General features: G+C 46.2%; 1 protein-coding gene and 2 non-coding genes across 8 annotated transcripts in view; 1 reads left to right on the top strand and 2 right to left on the bottom strand.

Annotated features, from left to right (window-relative positions):
- Positions 1 to 770: 770 nt before the first annotated feature.
- Positions 771 to 964, bottom strand: LOC112059331 (U2 spliceosomal RNA). Its single transcript, XR_002888603.2, has one exon. It is a non-coding gene; the product is annotated as a U2 spliceosomal RNA (small nuclear RNA).
- A 1,139-nt stretch (positions 965 to 2,103) lies between these two features.
- LOC112061762 (U5 spliceosomal RNA) lies at positions 2,104 to 2,221 on the bottom strand. The gene has a single exon (XR_002890365.2). It is a non-coding gene; the product is annotated as a U5 spliceosomal RNA (small nuclear RNA).
- A 9,191-nt stretch (positions 2,222 to 11,412) lies between these two features.
- The window catches only part of KIF2C (kinesin family member 2C), a 47,995-nt gene continuing 33,186 nt past the window's right edge, over positions 11,413 to 26,221 (top strand). Inside the window, exons 1-6 of one of the 6 annotated variants that reach the window (XM_065553702.1) lie at positions 11,413 to 11,542; positions 16,432 to 16,577; positions 18,964 to 19,058; positions 19,602 to 19,709; positions 20,028 to 20,076; positions 23,701 to 23,823. In XM_065553702.1, coding sequence (XP_065409774.1) covers positions 23,724 to 23,823 — 100 coding nt within the window. In that variant the 5' untranslated portion in view covers positions 11,413 to 11,542; positions 16,432 to 16,577; positions 18,964 to 19,058; ... (1 more) ...; positions 20,028 to 20,076; positions 23,701 to 23,723. Of the gene's footprint in view, positions 11,543 to 13,346; positions 13,576 to 16,431; positions 16,578 to 18,963; positions 19,059 to 19,601; positions 19,710 to 20,027; positions 20,077 to 22,549; positions 22,598 to 23,700; positions 23,824 to 26,221 lie in introns of those variants that run through there. The other 5 variants (XM_024103904.3, XM_005303032.5, XM_042851491.2 and 2 more) reach the window with 5 other exon arrangements.

Genomic DNA, 26,221 nt, shown 5'->3' with positions numbered 1-26,221 from the left:
AAACGTGTTTTGTGTTTAGATTTTATGAAAAGCTTGTGAGTTGCTGCATGCATTATTCTCATCTATAATAGCCGTATCCCATGTTAGAAGGTGATATATAAGCGTTGGCACTAAAACTGTAAACCCCCTTGCCGCCACCCCGCCACCAGTCAGGAGCGAAGCATTACCCAGTGTGAAATGCTAGTTTACCAGAAGAGGAGACATCTCCTTTCCAACAAGAGAAGGCCCTGAGACATCAGACAAGCCACTGTGGATCATCTGTGGACAAAAGACTCGGCTGATTGCTTCCCCTCACACACCCATCCACACCCACGAGGAGGCGGAGACCTGCACAAAGACTTGCCCCCATCAGCTTGAGCTCTGGGGGAATGAAATAAAAATCTCTGTCAAGAAGAAACTGTTGTGTCCCCCCCCTCCCCCCCCCCCCCCGATGCTGCTTGGACTTCAGGGAGACGGCACGCCTTCTAAGCATAAGCAAGGGAGCCCGGCTGTTTGGCTAGGGTTAGCCCTAAGGGACATACAGAGCTTGCATGTTACAGCAGCTTCTACTACACCTGGGTGGCAAGATAGAGTCTGGGTGCCCAAGGGGGCTGTCTGTGACTCCATGTTCAGGCTGTCCTAGTGCCTGAGAAGTTCACACTTGATACTTGGTGGGTGAAATCGAGGTGCACAACAAAGACTTCAGAGTTTTCTGCTACTTCTAAAAATCTGCTTTAAAGAAGTACCATCCCAGTTTTCTGTTTTTCTAACCAGAAGATTCTCCCCAAAAAGGGAGATGCACCATTCCTGGAGACACTGCAATACCAGGTTGATGCATAGGGCAGACAGAGCAAGCTGCTGTTCTAACCCCCTGCTTCAAAAATTAATTTAATATACAGTCCTTAAATAAAGGACATATCAGATATTAAACTGATAAGAACAGGTACTACGCTTGATCTTAGCTCATACAGAGCCGAGAAGCGATGCTGAGACTCTGCGACGCACGCACACCCCTGCACCCACCGATTTCGATCTCACCCTGACGAGCTCCCGGACATGCAACAAACACCAGAACTAGGGAACTCTAAGTGAGGGTCATTTCCCCGAAATGACTCCAGTGGAAGAATTCAAAGCAAGAGCCCATAACACACCATTCTGTTCAAAGACAGACAAGTCTTGCAGATGCCTTCCTCTCGCTGGTTTCCCTGTATACTCCTAATTTGCATAAAACCACCCACTGACCTGAGACTAGCAATCTCTCACTGTTAACTCTTACAGCAAAACTGGGCAAAGAAAGCCCATGCAAGCGCTATTCCGCAGCCCCAGTGCTCTTTTCTGCTCCTTCCCACAGAACTATCTCAAACATACAGTCAATTGCATCAAATCAATTCCTTGCCATTGCAGAGCCTGGAGCATTGCCGCTCTGAGGTGATCGGCTGGTTCCTTCTGGCTTTAAACGCTATGAATCTGACTCAAAGGGCCACAACCTTCCTCCTCTTCTGCTCCTATGAACTGTCCCTCGTCTGGGCAAACCATTTACAGAGATTGTTTCCTAAGTTGAAACAGTGGCGTTTTCCCAACGGGAAAGGGATGGAAAAATGTATCTTCTGTGGGGAGACGAGGGAAACCATGCAATCCCTTCTGGAAGGTATGCTAAGGAGAACGGTTTCAGAACCTACACAGAATAGACTAAGAAAGCAGCTCTTTAATTGACCTACCAACAATGACAAAGTAAAATCTGCACGAGCAGCCTTTCAACTCAGGGGCCTAATAATAAAAAGTAACCAAAGAGTTCCCCAAACGACTCAAAACCATCCTCTTCGTACAATCCAAACGTTAACAGGGACAACAACGCATTTCTTTGCTGCTCTTCAACCCTGATATAGTCTCCTCCACCCTTCATGCCAGAAACCTATGAAACCAAACAACTAGGTGAATACAGATCGCAAAATAGCCCCTGCTGGGAAAAACATCTCACTAACACATCAAGCGCTAAATACATCGCAAACAGCTGTTTTCAAAGCTCTGGTCTTCTTTCAGACAATACAGAAGCTTCAGCTGTCAACATAAGCTCAAGTAGCAAAGTCCAACCACCTTTCTACTTTTCTCACAACAACAGGGAACAGCCTCACCGAAGCAAAGCCTCAAAAAAAATTGGGTAGAAACTCTTAAATGTTCCTCCCCACGGAAATCTTTAGTAAAAGACGAAAGATTTATAGGATCTGAAGAAAAACCAGAGTATAGCAGGGATATGCTGCACAGGCGCTGCCGGGGCAACCGCGTGTTCATCTCACCTCAGGGTGACTACACTCACAGCCCGCTTAACCTCTAGCTTTTAGAGGCAATGTAATTGAACCGGTTTACATCCCGCGTTGGAGCATCGGAACCGGGGACATTGGGAGCAAAACCAGCCCCTTGACCAGGGACTCGCTTCACTGCGCGCAAGGCACTGTGCATATGCAAATAAGATTCTCCGGCCCGTCTCCGGCGCTCAAAGGAGTCTTTTCTCGGGGCTGCCTCTGCTCGTTCCCCAGCTGGACGGAGACGGGGATGCGGCGGGGGGCTGGAGAAGCTGCTCTCCTGGGACAGTCCCGCTGACGCCCAGGCGCATAGAGGACGGAGCCCGGCCGAGAAGCCAGAGGGCAATTGGCCCACAGCTAAAACCCAGAGCAATCGCACACGCCTTGCAAAGTAACAGGAGCCGGGATCTCGGACATGAGATTCTATCCCCCAGCCGGGTGCGACCCCGCATTGTACCTGCTGCTTGGTCGGCCTCTGCTGCAAAGTAGCTCACCTCAGATCATAGATTCATAGATTCATAGATTCTAGGACTGGAAGGGACCTCGAGAGGTCATCGAGTCCAGTCCCCTGCCCTCATGGCAGGACCAAATACTGTCTAGACCATCCCTGATAGACATTTATCTAACCTACTCTTAAATATCTCCAGAGATGGAGATTCCACAACCTCCCTAGGCAATTTATTCCAGTGTTTAACCACCCTGACAGTTAGGAACTTTTTCCTAATGTCCAACCTAGACCTCCCTTGCTGCAGTTTAAACCCATTGCTTCTGGTTCTATCCTTAGAGGCTAAGGTGAACAAGTTTTCTCCCTCCTCTTGGGATTCGCTGCGCTGCAGCTCACCTGATCATAGAATCATAGAATATCAGGGTTGGAAGGGACCTCAAGAGGTCATCTAGTCCAACCCCCTGCTCAAAGCAGGACCAATCCCCAACTAAATCATCGCAGCCAGGGCTTTGTCAAGCCGGGCCTTAAAAACCTCTAAGGAAGGAGATTCCATCACCTCCCTAGGTAACGCATTCCAGTGCTTCACCACCCTCCTAGTGAAAAAGTTTTTCCTAATATCCAACCTAAACTTCCCCCACCCCAACTTGAGACCATTACTCCTTGTTCTGTCATCTGGTACCACTGAGAACAGTCTAGATCCATCCTCTTTGGAACCCCCCCTTCAGGTAGATGAAAGCAGCTATCAAATCCCCCCTCATTCTTCTCTTCTGCAGACTAAACAAGCCCAGTTCCCTCAGCCTCTCCTCATAAGTCATGTGCTCCAGACCCCTAATCATTTTTGTTGCCCTCCGCTGGACTCTTTCCAATTTTTCCACATCCTTCTTGTAGTGTGGGGCCCAAAACTGGACACAGTACTCCAGATGAGGCCTCACCAATGTCCAATAGAAGGGAACGATCACGTCCCTCGATCTGCTGGCAATGCCCCTACTTATACAGCCCAAAATGCCGTTTGCCTTCTTGGCCACAAGGGCACACTGTCGACTCATCTCCAGCTTCTCGTCCACTGTAACCCCTAGGTCCTTTTCTGCAGAACTGCTGCCTAGCCATTCGGTCCCTACTCTGTAGCAGCGCATGGGATTCTTCCGTTCAAAGTGCAGGACTCTGCACTTGTCCTCGTTGAACCTCATCAGGTTTCTTTTGGCCCAATCCTTTAATTTGTCTAGGTCCCTCTGTATCCCATCCCTACCCTCCAGCCAGTTTAGTAATCTACCACTCCTCCCAGTTTAGTGTCATCTGCAAACTTGCTGAGAGTGCAGTCCACCCCATCCTCCATATCATTAATGAAGATATTGAACAAAACCGGCCCCAGGACCGACCCTTGGGGCACTCCGCTTGATACCGGCTGCCAACTAGACATGGAGCCATTGATCACTACCCGTTGAGCCCGACGACCTAGCCAGCTTTCTATCCACCTTACAGTCCATTCACCCAGCCCATACTTCTTTAACTTGCCGGCAAGAATATTGTGGGAGACCGTATCAAAAGCTTTGCTAAAGTCAAGGAATAACACGTCCACTGCTTTCCCCTCATCCACAGACCCAGTTATCTCCTCATAGAAGGCAATTAGGTTAGTCAGGTATGACTTGCCCTTGGTGAATCCATGCTGACTGTTCCTGATCACTTTCCTCTCCTCTAAGTGCTTCAGAATTGATTCCTTGAGGACCTGCTCCATGATTTTTCCAGGGACTGAGGTGAGGCTGACTGGCCTGTAGTTCCCCGGATCCTCCTCCTTCCCTTTTTTAAAGATGGGCACTGCATTAGCCTTTTTCCAGTCATCCGGGACCTCGCCCGATCGCCATGAGTTTTCAAAGATAATGGCCAATGGCTCTGCAATCACATCTGCCAACTCCTTTAGCACCCTCGGATGCAGCGCATCCGGCCCCATGGACTTGTGGACATCCAGTTTTTCTAAATAGTCCCGAACCACTTCTTTCTCCAGAGAGGGCTGGTCACCTCCTCTCCATGCTGTGCTGCCCAGTGCAGCTGTCTGGAAGCTGACTTTGTTCGTGAAGACAGAGGCAAAAAAAAAGCACTGAGTACATTAGCTTTTTCCACATCCTCTGTCGCTAGGTTGCCTCCCTTATTCAGTCAGGGGCCCACACTTTCCTTGACTTTCTTCTTGTTGCTAACATACCTGAAGAAACCCTTCTTGTTACTCTTAACATCTCTTGCTAGCTGCAACTCCAAGTGCGATTTGGCCTTCCTGATTTCACTCCTGCATGCCTGAGCAATATATATATATATTTTTTTACACTCCTCCCTGGTCATTTGTACAATCTTCCACTTCTTCAAACGGCGCTGCCTGCCTGTGCACTCAGCCTCACTGGGCAGGTAACAAAAGGGATCAAGTGGCCTTCCAGTTACTGGAGTGGGTGACAACACCTGACCTTCTGCACTGACAAGACACTGACGCGAAACAAGGCGGGGAGGTAATTCTTGTGTTGGACCAACTTCTGGTGGGGAGAGAGAGAAGCAAAATGCAAGCTGCACTCTTTCCCCAGCAGAAAGTGGGGTCCACCTTGTCTCTCTAGTATCAGGGGGTAGCCGTGTTAGTCTGTATCTACAAAAACAACAAGGAGTCTGGTGGCACCTTAAAGACTAACAGATTTATTTGGGCATAAGGTTTCGTGGGTAAAAACCTCACTTCTTCAGATGCATAGAGTGAAAGTTACAGATGCAGGCATTATATACTGACACATGGAGAGCAGAGAGTTACTTCGCAAGTGGAGAACCAGTGTTGACAGGGCCAATTCAATCAGGGTGGATGTTGTCCACTCCCAATAATAGATGAGGAGGTGTCAATTCCAGGAGAGGAAAAGCTGCTTCTGTAATGAGCCAGCCAGTCCCAGTCCCTATTCAAGCCCAGCTTAATGGTGTTAAATTTGCAAATGAATTTTAGTTCTGCTGTTTATGTTTGAAGTCTGTTTCTGAAGTTTTTTTGTTCAATGATAGTGACTTTTAAATCTGTAATAGAATGACCAGGGAGATTGAAGTGTTCACTTACTGGCTTATGTATGTTACCATTCCTGATGTCCGATTTGTATCCATTTATTCTTTTGCGGAGGGACTGTCCGGTTTGGCCAATGTACATGGCAGAGGGGCACTGCTGGCACATGATGGCATATATAACATTAGTGGATGTGCAGGTGAATGAGCCCTTGATGGTGTGGCTGATGTGGCTGGGTCCTCTGATGGTGTCGCCAGAGTAGATATGGGGACAGAGTAGGCAACGAGGTTTGTTACAAGGATTGGTTCCTGGGTTGGTGTTTCTGTGGTGTGGTGTGTAGTTGCTGGTGAGTATTTGCTTCAGGTTGGGGGGTTGTCTGTAAGCGAGGACAGTATTATGTGTTATTATACTGTTATATATGATGTGCGCTACATGTCGTCTATATTGAATATATATAAGAAAAAGTGATATGGCCTCAAAAGTGAAGTTTAATTATTTAAAGTTTACTGTACTTCTTTATATGTAGTGAGTCCTTTCCTTTCACCAGTTCTTCAGTTTTCTTTCTCCTCATGTGCCCACACATAGATCACATTTTTCTCAGCAGTGGTTGATTGCTCTTTAAGAAGGCATGAAAGTCTTTACAATAAGTTTGTCTGAAGTTGTACTGTACAAGTAGAATTCCTTTCAGCGACTCAACATTCAAGTTGTTCCTTTCCTTTGTCCACTGGTTTTGCATCAGTGAAAAAATTCACTCTACATTTGCATTGTGAGAAGGAATAGCAAAGAAGAACTGTGCAATCTTTAACAGTTCTGAATGACACTCAATGTTTTTGGATTTCTCAAAATATTTGGTCCACTTCTGGTGTGCTAGCAAATAATTACTGAACTCTTCATCACTGTTACAACTTTCCATAAACTTCTTCAGGTTGCTGACCTGATCAAAACACTTCATGTCATCAATTTGCACCCCACTATCAATCAGGTACTTGATAAAAGGTTCCACATCACTCCAATTCGGTGTTTCACTCAGTGTAATCCACCTGAAACAAAAGAAGTCTTCCAGGGGTCTAAACCACTTCTCCAAATATTCTAAGCATCTGCTGTACATATTATCTACTTCAGCACAGAATTTGTCACACTCTTCATCAATTCCTTCCATGCACTTTTGTGCCAGTAGTCCCTTAACTTTCAGGGACATAAAGTTGTGAGTCTTGTCTTCAAGAAGGATAGTGCGAACCGAGTTCAAACTTTTCAGCACTTCCACGACAGAGTTGCTTTCCCTTTCAATTTCTTGGATGTAAGTTTGGAATACACTCATGAGTGAATGCATGTGCCAGAGGTAAATCTCACTTAATTCATACTCAGAAAATGTCTTAAGCACTGTGGGTGGTTTGTCCTGTGACAGAAAGAATGACTTCAAGGCCGGAAACATCTGTATCAGCCTTGTAATGCCTGGAAATAATGACAGCCATCGTGTCTTGCTATGAGAAAGCAGCTTTCTCTATTCAACATCAACAAACTCACAGTACTCCTTCAGCCGCTCAGTTCGGCCAGTGTAGATATGAAAGTACTGGTAAATTTTAAAAATAATGTTCTCAATATCAACGTTCATTCTTTCTGCTGCATGGTAAACACAGTTGTTCAAAATGTGTGCTGGGCAACCCACACCAATTAATGTTCTCTTCTGCAACAACTTCTTTAAGTTTGCAAACATATTCTTTCCATCTTCATCATGCTGGAGTCCTCCAAACATTGTATTGCAGTTGTCACCTGTAAATGCAATACACTTCTCGAACAAACCATTTTTTCAAGCGTTTCTTTTACGTAATGAGCAATTGTGTCGGCAGTCTCACTAGGTGTGCTCTGGACCTCAATCAATTTTGACTGCAAACCACCATTTTTCCAGTCGAAATACTGAATAATTACTGGAAATATTTTCACTGAACCGTGATTGCTTCCATCTGTAGCAACTCCACAGTAAGCTATGTCATTTTCTTCAAACGTTTTCAGAACATCATCAACAGAATGCAGTGAAAGCACAGAGATAACAATTGCTTCTGTCTTGGTGCTAGCACTTGAAAATTTCCATTCTACTTCTGAATCAGGGAATGTCTTCTTCAAGAAGACAGATGCGCAATCCACTGACTTAAAGCTATTATGTTGCTTAACGGTGTGACATGCAAAAGCACCCTCTGCTGCAGTAACAGCATCCTCTGATTCACTGCCTGGTTTTACAAAATAATCTGTCAATTTTGTTGATAAGCTCTCTCCTCGAACTGCTTTTTTGTGCTTGTCTGAGTCCACATGAGTTTGTAAATCATTAGCGCCTTTATTTTTCACAGAGACGTAAGTACCAGGTCTACATACCAAGCACCCAGCTTCCCATTCTTCTCTACCACTTCAAAAACATGGGAATTTCATCTTTAGTTCTGCAGTGAATTTACACTTTCATTTTGGCATTGTGTTTAGGGGTAGTAAAATAAAATATCAAATAAAGAGCTCTGGAGGAAACACTACCGTGCACGGTACAGACTCCGAAAAGAAACTGAAATTGTTGACGTTGCACTATCGCCACTATGGAAAAATGATCATACATATCTGGAACCATAGGGCTAGGCGCCAACTTTCCTCGGCGCCGGTGGGAGCTCGCGCCCCCCCACCCCAACTTCACCCCTTCTCCGCCCCCATTTCAACCCCTTCCCAAAAGTCCCCACCCCAACTCCTCCCCCTCCCTGCCCCATTGGACCCCTAACCCAAATCCCCGCCCCGGCCCCGCCTCCCCCCTGAGCACGCCGCATTCCCCCTCCTCCCCCCTCCCTCCCAGCCATGTGAAACAGCTGTTTCGCAGCACAAGCGCTGGGAGTTAGGGGGGAAAAGCGGGCACTCTCTTGAGTGATCAACATTCACTTTCTTTCTTGAACGATCAACATTCCCTCTCTTTCTTGAATGATCAACTCTTCTTTGGGGAAAAATAATAATGGCAAAATCCCGAACGTTTTTAGATATTTAAAAATTCCTCCCGGACGGCGATTTAAGAACCAAAAAGCTGGACATGTCCAGGAAAATACGGACGTATGGTAACCCTAGTGTCCTTCCTGGGATTGCGATCGCCCTCTTTTCCCTTCCCCTTTCCCGCGACAGGGTGAGAGGAGATGGCAAGCAGGGCCCCCTGGCAGCTAGAGGCCGGCACTGCACTCTCCAGGCCTCCATATCCCCTGCCCCTGTCCCCACTGCAGTGTACAGACGTACCTCCACATATGGATGTCAGAGCTTCCTACAGACGTACCTCCACATATGGATGTCATAGCTTCCTCTGATGCAGCTCCTGAGTGCTGTTCTCCAGTGACCCTCTGGCGAGTTGCAGAGGGTCACTGTTTTGGGTAATGGGAACTGCCAGGCAGCTTGTTGGAGCCCTCGGAGCAGGAATGGGAATTTTGATGCTATTTGCGAATTGTGTGGATTTGTTCAGTGAATGCAGCAAAGTGAATGGAGAGCAGGGGATGCGGCGCCTTCTCTCAGAGATCTTAAACTCAGGTCCCTTCTGCATGTGGCCAGAGGAAATTAAAGGACACCTTTTCAAGAGTCAGGGAAACCTTCATTTTCTGACCCCCATCCTGTCTCAGTAAAACAGACTGCAACGTCCCAGGCTGTTTGAGTTGCTGCATTAGCCTGACACAGTCGCTGAGCAGCGAGAGCTCCTTGTGATGCACTGGGCTACAGTACATTTGTGTGTAGATTCCCTTAGGGATGTTGCTCTAATCTCACACATCCTCTTTTCTTCAGGTGCTACTGCTCTGATTCCCCAGGTTATAACTCAAGCTTTCTGGCAGAAGTATGGCTCTAGCCGTAGTTTTCATCCTGTCTAATGTTCCCCCATTCAGACCCAGCCACACTCCAGCTTCCGGAGCCCTTGTCGGTGTATATACAGCAAGCCGCTGCAGCAAAAACCATCGGGTAAGAAAATTCAGAGCAAAATACAAAGGGAGATTGTAGGAACCAGGCGGGGAACCAGGCCACCTCGCTACTTAAGTCAGGTGAGTCGGGGAATTAGCCTGTCTGTGCAGCAGGCAGCAGCTCAGGCCCTCAGGCAGGAGCTGAGCAAACGGTTTAATAACAGGCCCAGGCCCAGGCCCTGGGTCAGGGCCGGGCAGTAGAGAGTCAGTGGCCCAGGCCCTCAGGCAGGAGCTGAGCAGACAAGTTTAGGAGGCCCAGGTCCTGGCTCCGAAGGAGCTGGGAGAGGGGGAGACGGCCACCCGCACGTTGGGTGGCAGGGGGGGCACAGGCCCACCCACCCCACTGCGTCCCGGCCCGGGGCTCTAGACCCGCTGCTGCGTCAGTGGGGATCCTGGCCACAACACACTGACATGGGCTCTGGATGTGCTGCAGCCAGACGAGGGTTGGCTGCCCCCGGGCTATTTCCTACCTCCCCCTCTAGAGGTACCTGCGTCTGGACGGAGTCTTCCAAAGAATCAAGCACCATGGGCTCCTCTGGGTACCCGGCGAGCGGGAGGCTTGGCAGCTCCTCTGGGTAACTTGCCACAGGCGGGTTTACCAGCTTCCCCAGGGTCTGGTCGGCGTCTGGCCAGTCCTCGGGTCGGTCGCAACCTGCAAGAGTCTCCCAACCGGGAGCTAGGCCACAGGCGTCTGGCTTCTCCAGCGGCCAGGCCTCTAGTGAGCTCTGGGGTTGGGCTTTTGTAGTTCCTCTCCTGCACCCTGACCTCTGGGGGGCGGGCGCAAGCTCCACTGGCTCCGCCCACTTTAGCGTCCAAAGGGGCTTGTCCCCCTCCGGGGCGGCGGGGAACCAGTCTGCCTCGCTACAGGGATTTATACAGCATTTAGAGAAGCTGCTTCCTTCATGGAGAAAAGGTCAGTCGTTATCCTTCCAAGGGAATCTTTAGCCCTCTGCCATTGCTGTCTGAGTATTTCCCTGTGGCTCTGCAACTCCTCCATATAGACTTCGGGGGCTTTCATCCATCCACAACAGTCCTCAGGAACTTAGAGAGAAGCACTTCCGCTTGGGTAGCAAAATCCAGATCCTCCCCTGAAATTATTCAGAGCTTTTATTATAGGTGAAATATAATATCAACCTTTACTCCGGCCATTAATACAGAGTCAGAATGTTCCCTCTGTTTCCAGGCCAGCATAGAGAGGGACAGTGTTAGCACCTTGCCACAAGATGGGCCAATGCCAAATTGCTCCCTTTAAAAGCAGAAGATGACACAAAACACCGGCCATGTTGCTTTCTCCAGTGATGTGCTCAATAATGAAATAATGTAATTTACTGTTCCACCCTGGATGCTGCATTCTGTGGGGTAACGTAGTGGATTTGCTGGGATTTAATATGTAAATCAGATGTTTTTTATTGTCAATCGTTAAAAGAATTGTAGAGCCCCAAACATACATGTTAAAAAGTTCACATGCAGCCATGGGCTTCCTGTTCAGTTTGAGAATAGCATCCGTCCTTGTTCATTGGTGTTAGTCATTCGCTAGTGACATGGAAAGATGGAGGCATCACGTTGCACTTGGATCAGCACCACACCTAAGGCAACAGGACTAGAATCTGTCCCTCCAAATGGCTAGACGTGGCTCTTCCATTTCATTCCCAGAAAGCTCCTGTGGTTGTGGGAGTCTTCTCCCATGCAGAAGAGCCTTGGAGCCTGACTGCGTTGATTTCCTTGCAGCGTTCTAGCCAAGGACTCCACCAAACTGGCCGAAGAGATGATCCAGCTGAGAGTGGTGCACGGCCTTATGTGTGCTATGGGGAACCAGGATCACACCACCTGCCAGAGACAGGCCAGCATCACTCTAGAGGTGAGTATCTCTGTGGGGGGCAATGTGTATTTTAATGTGGATTCCCCCTAAGCTCCTGAGCAGTGGGTGTTATTCAGATAAAGGGGATCAGGCACACTGGGGCAAGGCTGGAAAAAAAGGGCATTGATGATACAGCAACGTCCCTACGGGTTCTGTGTCCCCTCTGCTGTTAGTGCTTGAGGACGAGCTTATCCAACTCCAGTTCTCCTTCTGCTTAACAGTCATGATTCCCCGACAAAAAACGTTCAGTGAGGTGGAGTTAAGGGCAGTAAATAAATGAGAAGAAAGCTTGAATGAAATGGTGGTACCCGTCTGGTGTGTTCCCTATAGTCTGCAGGACATTGCAAGGTTGGGGAGCAGTGCTTGACCTTTGTCACAAAAGGTGCTCCAACAGCGCTGTTTGAGTCTGTCTCATGTCCCTTTCCGAGGCCATGCACTCTACTTTGATGCTTTGAGGTTGCACCAGGAAACCTTCCCTCCAAACTTCTGCCTTCAAGGTCCTCTGTTGGGATGCAATCACTAGTTCCTGGAACATTTCCTCTCTTGTCCTTTTTTTTCCAGCCTCTCTGCACGTGCTAACTTCCCTCTTCGCACAGGCCGTGGCGTTACAGGTGCTAGAAGAAACCAGAAAAAACACAAGGCCTTACTATCCCCAATCAATGCTGGGACCAGCTCCATGAGTGTCCCCTCACCTTCACTCCTCTGGCAGTGTCTTGTACATGTGTTAGTTCTGGTGACTCATCTCCAGATGGGACTGGACATGCTGCTAGCTCTCCAAAGAGGACTTTGTGGAGTCTCTAGCTTCTCCTCTTTTAGAGTTAAAAACTGCTGGGGAAGGATTTTTCTTTTTGATTCCCCCCCCCCATTTTTGATGGGAGGATTTATTGGGTAGCGGGGGTGTCAGTGTTGGGAGTCAAGGGGGGGAGGTGAGGTAATATCTTTTGTTGAAACTACTTCTGCGGGTGAGAGAGACAAGCTTAGAGCTCTCTGTAAGCTCAAAAGCTTGTCTCTCTTACCAGCAGAAGTTGGTCCAAAAGATATTACCTCACCACCTTGCCTCTGTAATATTCTGGGACGAACAGGGCCACAATAATACTGCATACAGTAGTGCTGGGAGCGTCATTCTGAAATACCTCTTGCACTCTGGAAGTTAATTTCACAGCCCGAAATGCCTGAAGCGCAGAGGCCCTGTTCCACACCACACCCACAACATGGGGATGCAGTTCAGCCCTGTGTGGAGGCTGAGGGCTGCAAGGGCATCGTGCAGGTGAACTTCCCCTTGGCCAGGCCGAACCCAAACAGCTGCTGGCGCTTGACACAGGGAAAGACACCGCTTTACAGCTTTCACTGTAAATACATGGAGGTGTTTGTAATGTAACCTCCTGCTCAAGGAGAGAGCAAGGAGTCCAGGCTGGGGATGGAAGTGGGGTGGCCAGTGACTGTCCCCTCTTTTCCATTATCCCTGATTATTTGGGTCCTACAGGCAGGGGCAGGGGCGGGGCAGGGCCTCCCCCCCGTTTCCCCATTTCCTCCCCTCCGGTTGCCCCTCGAAAGGGAACCCTGCCTGGCGTGTCAGCACCACGTGTAAGCTGGGAAACTGTGACCGCCCCGCCGCAGGACTACATCTCCCAGCGTGCACCGCGCGTAGAGGCCCCGCAGCGCTCTGAGAGAGGGGCCCGCGGCATGATGGGAGTGGTAGTTCCCAGTAGGTGCGCTAGGCCGGAGTCCCTCGGCATGCTGGGAGATGGCGTTCCCTGTACACGCACAGCATGCTGGGGGTTGTGGTTCCGAGGCCGCGTTTCCCGGTAGGCCCCGCGGCACGCCGGCGCGCGGAGTTTAAATCGGCGGCGGTTGCCGGGGGCCCGCCATTCCCAGCTGCTGATTGGACGCGGTACCGCTGGGACCACAGACCTTCACGCCTCTCCGTTTCTAGCGGCCCCGAGGAACCCCCCTCGCTCCCCTCCGCGCTATGGACTCCGCGGTCTGCAGCCGCCTCCAGCCCGGCCGGCTTATTAAGATTCAGCGGAGCAACGGTGAGTGCGGGGGGAGCGTTCGGCGGGGTGGTGGTGGGGGGTCTGACAGGACTGACCCCCGCCGCTTTCCGTACCGCCCCCTTAGCGAGGTGTGTGTGTGGGGGGGTCTGACAGGACTGACCCCCGCCGCTTTCCGTACCGCCCCCTTAGCGAGGTGTGTGTGTGTGTGTGTGGGTCTGACAGGACTGACCCCGGCCGCTTTCCGTACCGCCCCCTTAGCGAGGTGTGTGTGTGGGGGGGTCTGACAGGACTGACCCCCGCCGCTTTCCGTACCGCCCCCTTAGCGAGGTGTGTGTGTGTGTGTGTGGGTCTGACAGGACTGACCCCGGCCGCTTTCCGTACCGCCCCCTTAGCGAGGTGTGTGTGTGGGGGGTCTGACAGGACTGACCCCCGCCGCTATCCGTACCGCCCCCTTAGCGAGGTGTGTGTGTGGGGGGGTCTGACAGGACTGACCCCCGCCGCTTTCCGTACCGCCCCCTTAGCGAGGTGTGTGTGTGTGGGGGGTCTGACAGGACTGACCCCCGCCGCTATCCGTACCGCCCCCTTAGCGAGGTGTGTGTGTGTGTGTGGGGGGGTCTGGCTGCGGGGGGGGGGGGGGGGAGGCAGCTCCCCTGCAGGCAGAGCCCGAGACGTGTGGGCTGGACGGGCCCCTCGGGCTGAGGCAGGAACCCAGAGCCCATCGCTGGTTACTGGGGCCTAAATCTCCCCTCGCGGCGTGTCCCGGCCTCAGGCGATCCGGGAACAATGGATTTCCCCCCCCCCCCCCGCCGGTCACGCCCTCTCCCGTCCCCGGGGCCTGTTCTCCGGTCCCCGCCCGCCCGCGGCTGCTCTTCTCCGGGCTCCGCACGTGCCCCGCTGTCCTGCCCACCGTTCTCAGCTGCGCTCTGGATGCTGCTAATGCTCGTCTCCAAAAGCAGGTGCCGCCCCGCCCAGCTTGGCCTCGTTTGCGCACGTTATAAAAGTGTGCGGAGTCTAGGCTGTTCTCCAAGTCCTTTATGAAAGTTTTGACTAGACCCAGGCCAGATCCCTGCAGGTCCTCACTCCATAGGCCCTTCCAGCTGCACTGTGAACCAGTGATAACTACCCAGGAGTATGGTTTTCCAACCTTATAATAGGTTTGTCTAGGATCTATTTCCCCAGTTTGCTTATGAGAAGGTCACATAAGACCGTATCAAAAGCCTTGCTAAAGTTGAGAGAGATCACATGTTACTCTCCTAAAGAAGGCTATTAGGTTGGTTTGACTTGATTTTTTTTCTTGACAAATCTGTATTGACTGTTACTTATTACCTTATCTTCAAGGTGCTTACAATTCATTGTTTGCACCGTTATTTTTCCAGGTACCGCAGTTAAGGTGACTGGTCTATAATTCCGTGCGTTATCCTTCGTCCTCTTTTTATAGATGGGTTCTATATTTGTCCTTTTCCGGTGCTCTGGGATCTCTCTCTTCCTCCACAAATTCTCAAAGATAATTGTTAATGGCTCAGGGATCTCTTCAGCCAGTTCCTTAAAATATTCTAGGGTGTATTTTGTCAGGGCCTGCTGACTTGAAGACCTCTAACTTGCCTAACTAAGGCCTGGTCTAGAATAGAAAATTGGGTCAGTGTAACTACATCTCTCAGGGGTGTGAAAAACCCACACCCCGTGAGCAGCATAGTTACACCAACCTAAATCCTGGTGTAGATGGCGCTAGGTCAACTGAAGAATTTTTCTGTTGCCATAGCTACTGCCTCTCAGAGAGGTGAATTACCTATGGCAACAGGAGAATCCTTCCGTTGCCATAGGTAGCGTCTATGCTGTAGCATTTTAAGTGTAGACATACCTTAATTCTTAACTTGTTCTTCACCTATTTTAACCTCCGCTCCTAATCCATGTACGCTAATGTTAACTATGTTAAATTACAGCAAAATGAAGTCTGGAGTCACATGGGCAAGTTCCTGCATACTTTGCTGAGTCTCAAGGCATATTTGCTTTCTCTCAATGGGTCAGTTGTATAGCTGATGGTCCTTAATGGGTCATCAAGCAGGCTAGGCAGAGCTGACACCAACTTGTCTGGGGTCACCCAGAAGCATAGCAGAAGTTTGAAATACAGACCGTATAGAGCCAATATTCATAACTTCAACTACAAAAATGATACCCATATACAGATAGCATAACCATAACCAGCAAACCATAAGCTTGTCTTAGACACCCTATTTGACCTCCTTTAGACCAGATTTGGTGCCACTACAGGACCTTGGTTGCAACCATGTTCTATATGGTCCCAGTTTAAGTCAATAATATGATACAATGCAATTTAAAAAGTGGTTTCTGGTCCTAAACAGACCCTTGAACTCCCCCAGGCAATCTTTGTGTGTGGCTTTCTTTTTTAGGGGACTTTTTTTCCACTTAAAAAAAAAAAGTCTCTTCCCTGGTTGCCGTGTAGGAAAACCCAAATAAATGGGAAAACGTATACAAAGTGCTGTCAAAATAAACTAAGTAAGTCAGAAGTCTTTCAGTGTTCGGGCTCTAAAAATAGCACATTGCATCCCTGCCAGAAAAGGAGTTGTCTTTAATGCCACAGCAAAGGGACAATAATAGCTTAATTTCCTTTGGGCCGCTGCGTCCTCAAAGGTATTGGCACTCCTAGGAAATTGCTGGCTGACAGCAGAGTTAATAGCTTCGTTGCTTTTTTGTGTCTTGAATGTTTATCCAATATTTATAGTATGTAGTATGAAGGCCATTCCCAGATTTTAACAATGGCTCATAGCTTTGGATACGGAATACTGACAAATTCCTCTCTGAAAAACTAGCCTTCTAATCTTGAATTGGTATTACAGAGCTGAATATGGGGACTTGTTCTCTTCAGCAAAAGTTAAGTGTGTTGTGTTGAATGACCTGATGAAATGTGAACTTATCTTTAATCCTTAGGCTTAATTCACAGTGCAATTATAAAGACTGTAAATGTCGAAAGGCTGTCTGTCTCGGTAGAATGGTCAGAAGGGGACTCAACCAAAGGAAAAGAGGTGAGTGAGAGAGGTGTTCCCACGCTCACTCTGTCTGGAATAAAGCAGCAACTTTGAATTGCATAGTTATAAAGCATGGGGCTGAAATCCATGACTCTATTAAATAAAGATCCTTTGGGCTTAAAGCCAGTTTTCTTACGTGTTTCATAGAATTCTGTGGCTCATTAAACAGGGCTAAAAATATAATCTTAGTATTTCTGTCACCTAGGACAAGGAGAACAGCTTGGGCAGTTCACTTTTTGCTTGTAGTATGTTCTAACTCTTCAGATTCAAATGCATAAAAGTTGTAATTTGGTTTGTAAATGCTGCAGATGAAGGTCTATCTGTTGCATTACGTTCCAATGAAAATTAAGATTTTATTGGCCTTACAAAAACTAAGTCTGTTTTTTACAAATCCTTAATTTTGGGCCGTGTTTGTCTTTGGCTCTTTAGTTTGAGGGTAGGAAAGCTGTGAAAACCCCTTATCGCTCATTGCTGTAAACTGGACCCCTATAATCCAACTAATCACAAATAATGATTACAATAGTATTGCTGACACACAATGCCTCTGAGGGCAATATTTTTTCTAGTAAGAATAGTTGATTCAGAATAAAACTAAATGTTTATGTATTTATATACATACATTTGTTTTACGACTCATAAGTGGTGAGTTACGACTTCTTCATTAGTGCTGTACTGTCATGGTCTTAACAAAGCCCCAGCTTATGCAACCTTGGCAGCTCTATACTGGTATTCAGCACCTTTAATGATCTCTTAAAAAATTTCTGGAATAATTCCCTGACCTATGGCAAAATGTGAGATTAGTTGGATACTTTGGGCATTTCCTATCCAGTTATGCATTAAAACCATACTTAAACTTGGTGATCCAATAAAATATCTCCATTGTCTTTGAAAGACAAGCTGAGAGAGAACTGGAGGTATTTCTAATATTCTGACCGATATCTTCCCACTCCATTGGCTGTAGAAAAGGGTTTTCCTTGTTTCCCATTTGGTTTGGACTCGGATTTTGTAAATCTCCTCCCAGCTTCCATAATTTACCACATTCCTTTCTTTAGTTCTGCTTCTTTTATTTACACTCTGGGAAACTTTTGCTTTCCCTGACACTTAGTGTCTGTGTGTAGCGAGGAGTTTGCTCATGAGCTTGTTGCCGGCCCAGAGGGCCCGAGGGGGGCAACAGGGTTCGTTGCCCGGTGTGCGTTGCACCAATAGACACACTAGGGTGGAGAAGCAAACCAAATTTATTTAAGAGCTTTGAATAGGCACTAGGAGACCAGCATGTTTTAAATTAAGCGCAGCAAATACAAGCAAGTGTGTTATTTTATATTTTAAGCTGTTTTGAGTAAGCCTTTGTTTTTTTTTTTTTACCCCTGTTTTGGTTACAGCAGGCATTACGCCCAAATGCATGCCCTCATCCCATCAGTAGGTGAGCTTGCAGCTCCTCCGTACTCCCATAATAACAAAAACCTGGCTGACAGGCTCAGCCTTCAGGAAAAGGAGGGATGGCTTTATTCCACAGAGGGAAAAATCCTCCTAGTGGCACCAACAAGCTCCCAGATGTCTTTGCAACAGATGGGGAATTAGCCGTGAAGTTTGGGCCAGAGTCCAACTACTAATTGCATTGTCTGAGACTTGAAACTCTTATCAGATCTATGCTAGTCAGAAGTCTAAATATGTACTGGCAGCTAGAGGTAGATTTGAAAGATGAGGTGGCGCTCTGACATTGAAGCTGGGTATGCTATGTCCTGCATAATCACCATTAACAGATGTTTTGCAGGCAAATTAGTTTGAGCTCTACCAGTGCAAATCCCTGAGCATAAGCTCCATGAGGTTGCACAGGTATCATGGGGGCCTAGGTTTTTTTACTTGCAGAACCTCCAGAGTGATCTGCCATTGTAATGGGACGAAACCATGACTGTCAGAGCCCAGGTGAGTTTGAGGGACTGGCATTTAACAAGGTTTTACTTAAAAGTGAGTAAACTTGATGATGATTGTCCTGGGTTTCCATAATACTTGGGGAGACCATCACACATCTATAAATCTATTCTAAAAATCTGGTGAATACTTTAACTTTTGTATGAGAACAGTTAATATTGTATTTTTGCTCATTTTACAGAGGATTAAATCACATTTTTACCTAAAGCCTCTAAAAGATTAATATTTAATATATAAACTTAACTTTCTTGTGCAGAATAGGTGCTATTTCAATATCAAAGGCAGTTTAGTTTCTGTGGAGGATGAAGTGATAATTATACAACTACCTGGCATACAAACTCAGTGTTTTATAAGGTCATCTTTACACAGTAAAAACGAGGGAGAGAGGCTCAGTTTGTGCCTATGTTTTCTCCTTCACAGCCCAACTCCTCACTACCCCCCTCTTCCCCCACAGACACTTGTGACATCACACTTTTCCAGAGCTGCAGAATGTTGTAGATAAAGGATTATGACTTCACTACATGGTAAACCAGGAGTTTGGAGGTTGAGGTGAAATCACTTATTTACTCCTACTTGCAAATAGCAGGAGGGTGAATATGGGGAAAATGCAGATTAACTTAATTGTTTTGGTTTAAATGCTGAATGCTTCATTTACCTCAGTGTGAGTAGCTTTTTAATAAAATTATTTCAATAAACACAACTATATTGTAAACTCGTAATGCTCTCCTAGAGCAGAAATCATGGGGTGATTGAGAGCTTTACTAAGATTAGCCACAAGAGATTAAAACAGTGACAAATGTGCTTTGCTAGTGTTTTCAGAAGTGCCCAATAGCTCCTGCGGCACTGAGTGGTGGTTGGCAGACACTGGTAGATGGTGTAACTAGCAGATTTCTATTACAGTCAGATTAGACTGCTCAAGTGGAATTTAAAATACTACATTATTAATCAAGGCAACCCTAATTTTTCATATCAAACAAATGAATGGCTTATATTTTGCTGTCTTTATTTAAAGTTTATGTCAAGCTATTTGTCTTCCATTGGGAGTTAGAACAGAAATTGTCTACTATCTAAATCTTGTCTTTGCTTTTGTAGATTGAGATTGAAGATGTGATAACAATAAATCCAGAGATTTTAGAAGAAATTCCTTCTGCTTCTGATGTGAAAGAGAACCTGCCTCTGCAGGAGAATGTAACTGTACAGGTATGTAATCCTTAAACTCTTCAGACTCTTGTTATAGTACTAAAATTCAAACAGCAGCATATTGGAACATAAATAACTACAAAATAAGTACAGATTATTTTAAAAACTGCTTTGATTCTTTCACTTATCTTCCACTTTAAACTTTGAGGTCTCTGGGTATGCATGTTTTGTTCCATTTGGATTTTTTTGGGCTTCCTGTGCTGTTTTTTATAAAAACAGGCACATTCTTGTATTTGTTACCATATCTTAATTATATAATGCAAAGAGCATGGTAGATGCGTCAGATACTTACTGCAGTGGCTTTTTAACTTTTTGCAGAAACAAAAACGTAGAACAACCCTTTCAAAAATTCCTGCTCCACGAGAAGGTAAAAATGACAGTCTTCATTCTTGTCTATAGTCATAAGACAAAAATAAACTATGCTGGAGATTTACTCTAATTTAGGCAACACAACACTACAAAATGTGCTAATTAAGCAACTGTACTTTATGCTGGTTCCTTATTGAAATTTGAGTCTTAAATCATAGTCCTAAGGCATTCTGAGGTTTTTCTATGTCTTGGAGGCTTCCTACCTTGGGTACCCTAATACAGGCCTACCGCCAGCAGGAGGCTTTTGTGTGTTTGAGCTGGCAAGTTGGTAATCACAGTTTGCCTTTTATCACAACAGTTCCTCCTCTCCCCCCCCCCTTCTAAGTTGTATAGTTCTACAGGTTTCAGGGGAATTCTAGTAAATTCCACTTTGCAAATTCCATATTCCAATGGAAAGTGAATGTGTAGAGAGGTTCCAGAATACGGTCAATGGTTCTTGTGTCAACAGAATAAAATGTTTTGAACAAAGCTAGTTGAGGATTGGGATGTTGCAAGGGAAGGTGTGGTCCATAAGAGGTTATTCTTCCTGGGCTGGCAGGTATGGGGCTGGCTGGGAAATACTTCCCTTCCCATATCTAACTTCAGCTTTCAGATTTTAGTTGACTAATGTATTCCTTGGGGCTTTTTGTTAGTTTGGGGAGGAAAGATTACTAGTGTGTGTGCAGTTTGCCATGTCGATGCTAATAGTCACATTTGTGACCATTAGCAAAGTTCTGAATTAGCATCCTAGGCTAGCTATGTTCTCCTTGCCCCCTGCCGTGTTGGCTCTGCCTTCCTTCCCTCCGAAAGTGCAGCAAGCCTCCTGCTTGCCACCATTTGTCCTGTCCCGTATAGTCTGACTAAGTTCTGGAACCGGAGGCTTCCACCTCAGCTGCTACTGGCTTTCTAAACTCTCTCCCTCTCTTGGTTCTCTGTGATGCTGGAGATGGAAGGCAATTCAAATCTTGTTGCAGGGAGTGGCAGATCTGATAGGAACAACCCAGGCATCCCAAACTGACACAAATTCACGTCCCTGTCACTAATCCAGGGAACTCTCCATAAAACTGGTAGACTGGAAATTCTACTAGGAGTTAAGTAGTGATTGTCTCTAGGCTGGTCACTCCCTGGTAGTGAATGGCTAGCTGACCAATCAAGTGCTCTTAACCCAGCCAGTCACTGACAGATGGGCAATGCCCTCCCTAGAGGTCACTGTTGTACTCTGAAGCATAAAATATAAGTGAAAATCTGCAGTGCATGTTGCCTGGCTATTGTCCCAGTGTTTTAGTGCAATGGTTCTCAACCAGGTACTTAGAGGTCTTCCAGAGGGTACGTCAATTCATCTAGATATTTGCCTAGTTTTACAACAGGCTACATTTAAAAAGCACTAGAGAAGTCAGTATAAACTAAAATTTCATACAAACAATGACTTGTTTATATTGCTCTATATCGGGGGTCGGCAACCTGCGGCATGCGTGCCAAAGCTGGCACGCGGCCTGGTTTTTAATGGCATGCTGCTGCCAGCTGGGGTCCTGGCCACCGGCCCCGCTCAGCCCACTGCCGGCCTGGATGGACGGAACCCGGGCTGGTAGCGGGCTGAGGGGGGCTGGGACCGGTGGCCAGAACCTGGGACCGGCAGCGGGCTGAGCCGCTCAGCCCGCTGCCGGTCTAGGGTTCCATCTGCCGCCCATGTTGCTGGTCTGGCTCGCGAAACCTTAAATTAATGAAGACTTGGCACACCACTTCCCAAAGGTTGCCGACCCTGCTCTATATACTAGACAGTGAAATGTAAATATGATATTTATATTTCATGATTTATTTTATAAATATATGATAAAAATGAGAACAAGCAATTTTTTGCTCAAATTGTAAGCAAGTAGTTTTTTAAGTGAGGTGAAACTTGGGGGGAACGCAAGACAAATCAGACTTCTGAAAGGGCTACAGTAGTCTGGAAAGATTGAGAACCACTGTGTTTGTGCATAAAGAGAGACCAGCTCCGAATCCAGCAGGAAAGCAAAGTAGTCTGTGTTCCCTTTTGCTAAACATCTATGCTACAGCCGCAGGGAACAATATTCTCCTATTTTGAGTCCTGCATTACATTGGTTAGAGAGTTCAACACTTTCAGGTCCTGCAGACCTCTTAGTCTAGCACATAAAAGGAAGCAGAAAGTCCCCATCAGTGTGTAATGTACTACTGGATCTGCTAGTGAGGGAAGCTAAAATAAATGGTAATTTTTTCAAAGTTAATTGTAAAGCTGGCTCTGCCTAAACTAATTTTGCTAGTGTTCTGAATTATGGTATTCTGTCCTGCTAGGGAGCAGTGGTGTCACCATACTGCATGCCGTTTCTTTCTGTAATGAAGTGATCAGAGTGCTGGAGACACTGAGAGTGTTTCTGGTGAGCTTAGGTTTGGAAATTGTTACACTTCACAAAGGACATAGCATTTAATTCCATCTCCAAGCATAATGAAAGTACAATTCTTTTTTGTTCCTAAAGTGGCAACGGTAACACCTAATATGTCTGCGCCCGAGCAGCAGCAACCAGGTAAAGTGTTCTGGTGTGATCTGCACTGAGCTTCATGGGCACAATTACAACTCCTCTGCACAGGGTTTATCCACAATTCTAAGAAACATTTGGTGTGCAACAGAAATCTTGTCTTCACATGAAACTACTCATTGCTCTATTCTGGATAAATTCCTACAATTGCTAGAGGTGATAATAGATCTAATTTTTATATTGCACTCCAAATTTTTCATGTCAGATTTGCTTTCTTCACAAAAAAGGCCTATTTTAAACTATTTGAATGGGTGCTATAGCCTTGGCATAAAAGCTCTAAAAGAATTTCCAAGTAAGAAGCTGGCCACTATCTTAAAGTAATAGATACCTAAATGTGTGACTGCTAAGACCTTAATTCCCTTGCAGCTTGCATGGTAAACCTTGAGAGAGTGCAGCTTTTATTAGACAGATGCTGTAATCATCGCTTTTAAGTGAATTTAGCATTGGTGGAAGTTTCCACGCTGGCTCTAACTGTACTTAGGTACCATGGTGATGGGCATGATACCTCCTCAACCCTCACCTGGGGAGACAGTGATCACAAAGAAGCTGTCTTCATGCTTATGCTGCCTTTGGAAGTCTCCACAGAGACTTTAACCAAGGTGCCAGTTTTGTGATGTGTGGACTAAGACAGACAAATTCCTGTCAAATAGTCACTGGATTTACAACACCTTCATCAAGATTGGTTGATCCAGTGACCAGAAGCATGAAGATGAGCCTTCTGGTCCCTTTCAGGAATGGTAGCTCAGGAACCTCCGCATAAATTAATTAAAAAGAAAATTAGGATTAATTAAAGTGGAATAGGAAAAGGAATCCATTGGAACTGCAAATCTGGAGTGAACTATTTATCTTGCACTAGTGGCATTTTTCAAGAACACTCTTCACCAAACTGATGACTTTCTAGCACTCTGCCTCACCCTAAACTTCTCTAAAGGTTCTGAGATCCTGCTGTGAATGGTATCTTTTTAACCAGGCTGCTTTCCTTATTGTTCTGTACTTTCATGAGCATACTGATCTATTTTTTTTTTTTAATTAAGAAACTGGCCTGCTGTTGTCAGTGCTCAATACTGACCTTGAATTTTTTGTTTCCTAAGTATTACGTAGCCGTTCTACCAGAATGTCTGTTATCACAGAGTCCCAGGGCAGCCTCCAAGATAATGAGATGGAGGTGGATCCCTCCACTTCTACACAAACAAGAAACCATTCAACAGTGCCTGGTGAGTGGAGACAAGCCCAGTAAAACGTGATTAAACTGAACTGAATGTCTTATGTGTTTCTAAATGCTTATCTCATGGGTGTGCAAACTGTAAGAGCAGAAAGAACTGACCAAAATCTCTTCCCCTTTTAAACAGAGAAGGGAAGAGACCACAAGAGGTCAGTGATCGTGCATTTTACATAGGGCTTCTAATTAAGAAGGATCTCAAATCACTTTAGAAATTCTGCTGATGTTGAAAAAATAAATCACTTAATCCACCACATGCATGTCTTGGGATGAATCTGACATCTGTTTAACAGTGCACAATAGCATACGTAATGCTAGGATGGGAAGTGAAATATCTGCTCTCTTGGAAGTGCGAAGTGTATTTTTACCCATATGGCAATTTGGTTTGAGTGGCAGGGTTAATGGCCCTACTCTTGCTAAAAGAGCTATTAATAGTGCATTTTGTATCTCATCTGAAAGACTTAGCAAGGATAACTTAAGATAGGGACAATATTTGGGGACAAAAAAAGCTGGATTGCCTCTGAGCTGTACTGGGTGGACCGATTCCATTAATTGGGTATATGGATGTACTTGAATGTAACTAAAGTACTTCAAATTCTGCATCAGTACTGATTACAGGTACAGTCACATGTATTTACACCTATTGGGTAAGGAAAGAATTTGAGCCCTGCTTTGTTCTTTTGGAAATGCAGACTTAATGCTTTATTGGTAGTTATTGCTGTTAATTTTCCTACACCACACAGCAAAAGCATGTGTGCTGCGTGTTCCATATTAGTTTTCATGATGGGCCCTGAACTTTAGAGAGGTTGCCTGTTAAAACTCAATCTGTTCCATGCAGACTTTGGACTGTGGCTTTGAAAAAGTAGTCTAAGTGTAACAAAGTTGATTTTTTATTTTTTTTTAATTGCCTGTTGCGCATGTGTGACAAATGTGGGAACTAGTAATTGGAGTCCTATGTGCCTCAGTTTCCCTCTGTGCTTTGCATTGCTATGCACAGACACTGGAAGGTTAAAGCAGCACTTGGGCAGAGCAGGAAACATGAGGTGCATTGTATCACATAACAGTCTGGGTGAAATGAATGGGTGGTTAAAGGTCTGGCTGAAACAACCCAATCAGTGGAGGATCCAGAAGGACAATGAGAACCCAAACAACTGAACAATTGACAACTATCCACAGGAAACTCTGGCAGGCAGAACATGTGAACTCAGCATGAGTCTGCAGGAAGAAGGCAGTGTCCTGAGGTGACAGGAGGCTAGGGTAAGAGTTGGCCTTTGGAGAGACACAGGAGCTCACCTAGGATGGACAGACAGGTCTGATCTACATCTAAAACTTAAGCTGATATAACTACGTTGCTCAGGGCTGTGAAATTTTGCACCCCGTGCTCTGTATTAGGTCAACCTAATGACCACTGTAGACACAGCTAGGTCAATGGAAAAACTCTTTTGGTCACCATAGTTACTGCTTCTTGAGGGGGGATGGATTTACTGCAGCACAGGAAAAAAACCTGCAATCACCGTAGTAAGTGCCTGTGCTACAGCAGTGTAGCTGCAGCTGTGCCGCTGTAGCGCTTGTACTGTAGACATAACCAGAGAGAGGAAACCAGTATGGGAGCTCTGGCTTGGCCAGTATGGACTGTCTTACCTTTGCTTCTCTACGGTAATGGAAGGACTTCGCAATGCTGTGTTCCAGTTGAGTAATAAACCCTACTCTGCTTTGAAAAGGCTGCCTGGTGTCACTACAAATACATGCTGAGGTTCATTGATCCCTGAAGAGAGCAGAGAGTCTCTGAACAGGAGTCTTCCCCAGTTAGACTTGCTGGGCAGAGCTCATGGTGTGAAACAAAAAGGCTGGAGCCCGGAGGCTCAGTTGTGGAAGAGTTGGACCCCTTGCTGGTCTGGTACATTGAAGGTTCCTCCAAGGGACACTGTAAAAGCTGGGGCATAGCACAGATCCCGTGGCTCTGAAACAGCATGTATAACTAACTTTAAGGCTAGACATGCATCGCTATGCAGATGCAAAGCATTTTCTTAAGCACGGTTCTCAACTAGTTTGCTTTAAAGTTACACTGCTTATAGTAGGCAAATGCCCTACTCTTCAGACTTATATCAATGAGATCTATAAACTGCAAAAACTTAGCCAAGGCTGAAGATACTGCATAGATCTTGAAACTTGATTTCATTTATATCTCAGACCTCTAATAGGAGTCAAGCTTGAGGGGGGAAAAATTAATAAAACTACTAAAGTTATTCACATTTTAAATCAAGACCACTCCTCCTAAACTGTGATGTGTATAAATAAGGTAGTCCTGAGCCTACAGCTCTTGCCAGTTTCCTCTTAATAGGCTATTTTTCCCCTAGCCAGTACTTTTTTGTAGCTTCCCAAAATCTTTTTAA

This window comes from Chrysemys picta, chromosome 8 (assembly GCF_011386835.1).
Source record: "Chrysemys picta bellii isolate R12L10 chromosome 8, ASM1138683v2, whole genome shotgun sequence".
Taxonomy (NCBI): Eukaryota; Metazoa; Chordata; order Testudines; family Emydidae; genus Chrysemys; species Chrysemys picta.
Note: the sequence above shows the minus strand (reverse complement) of the source record. Positions and strands in the feature narration are given on the sequence as shown.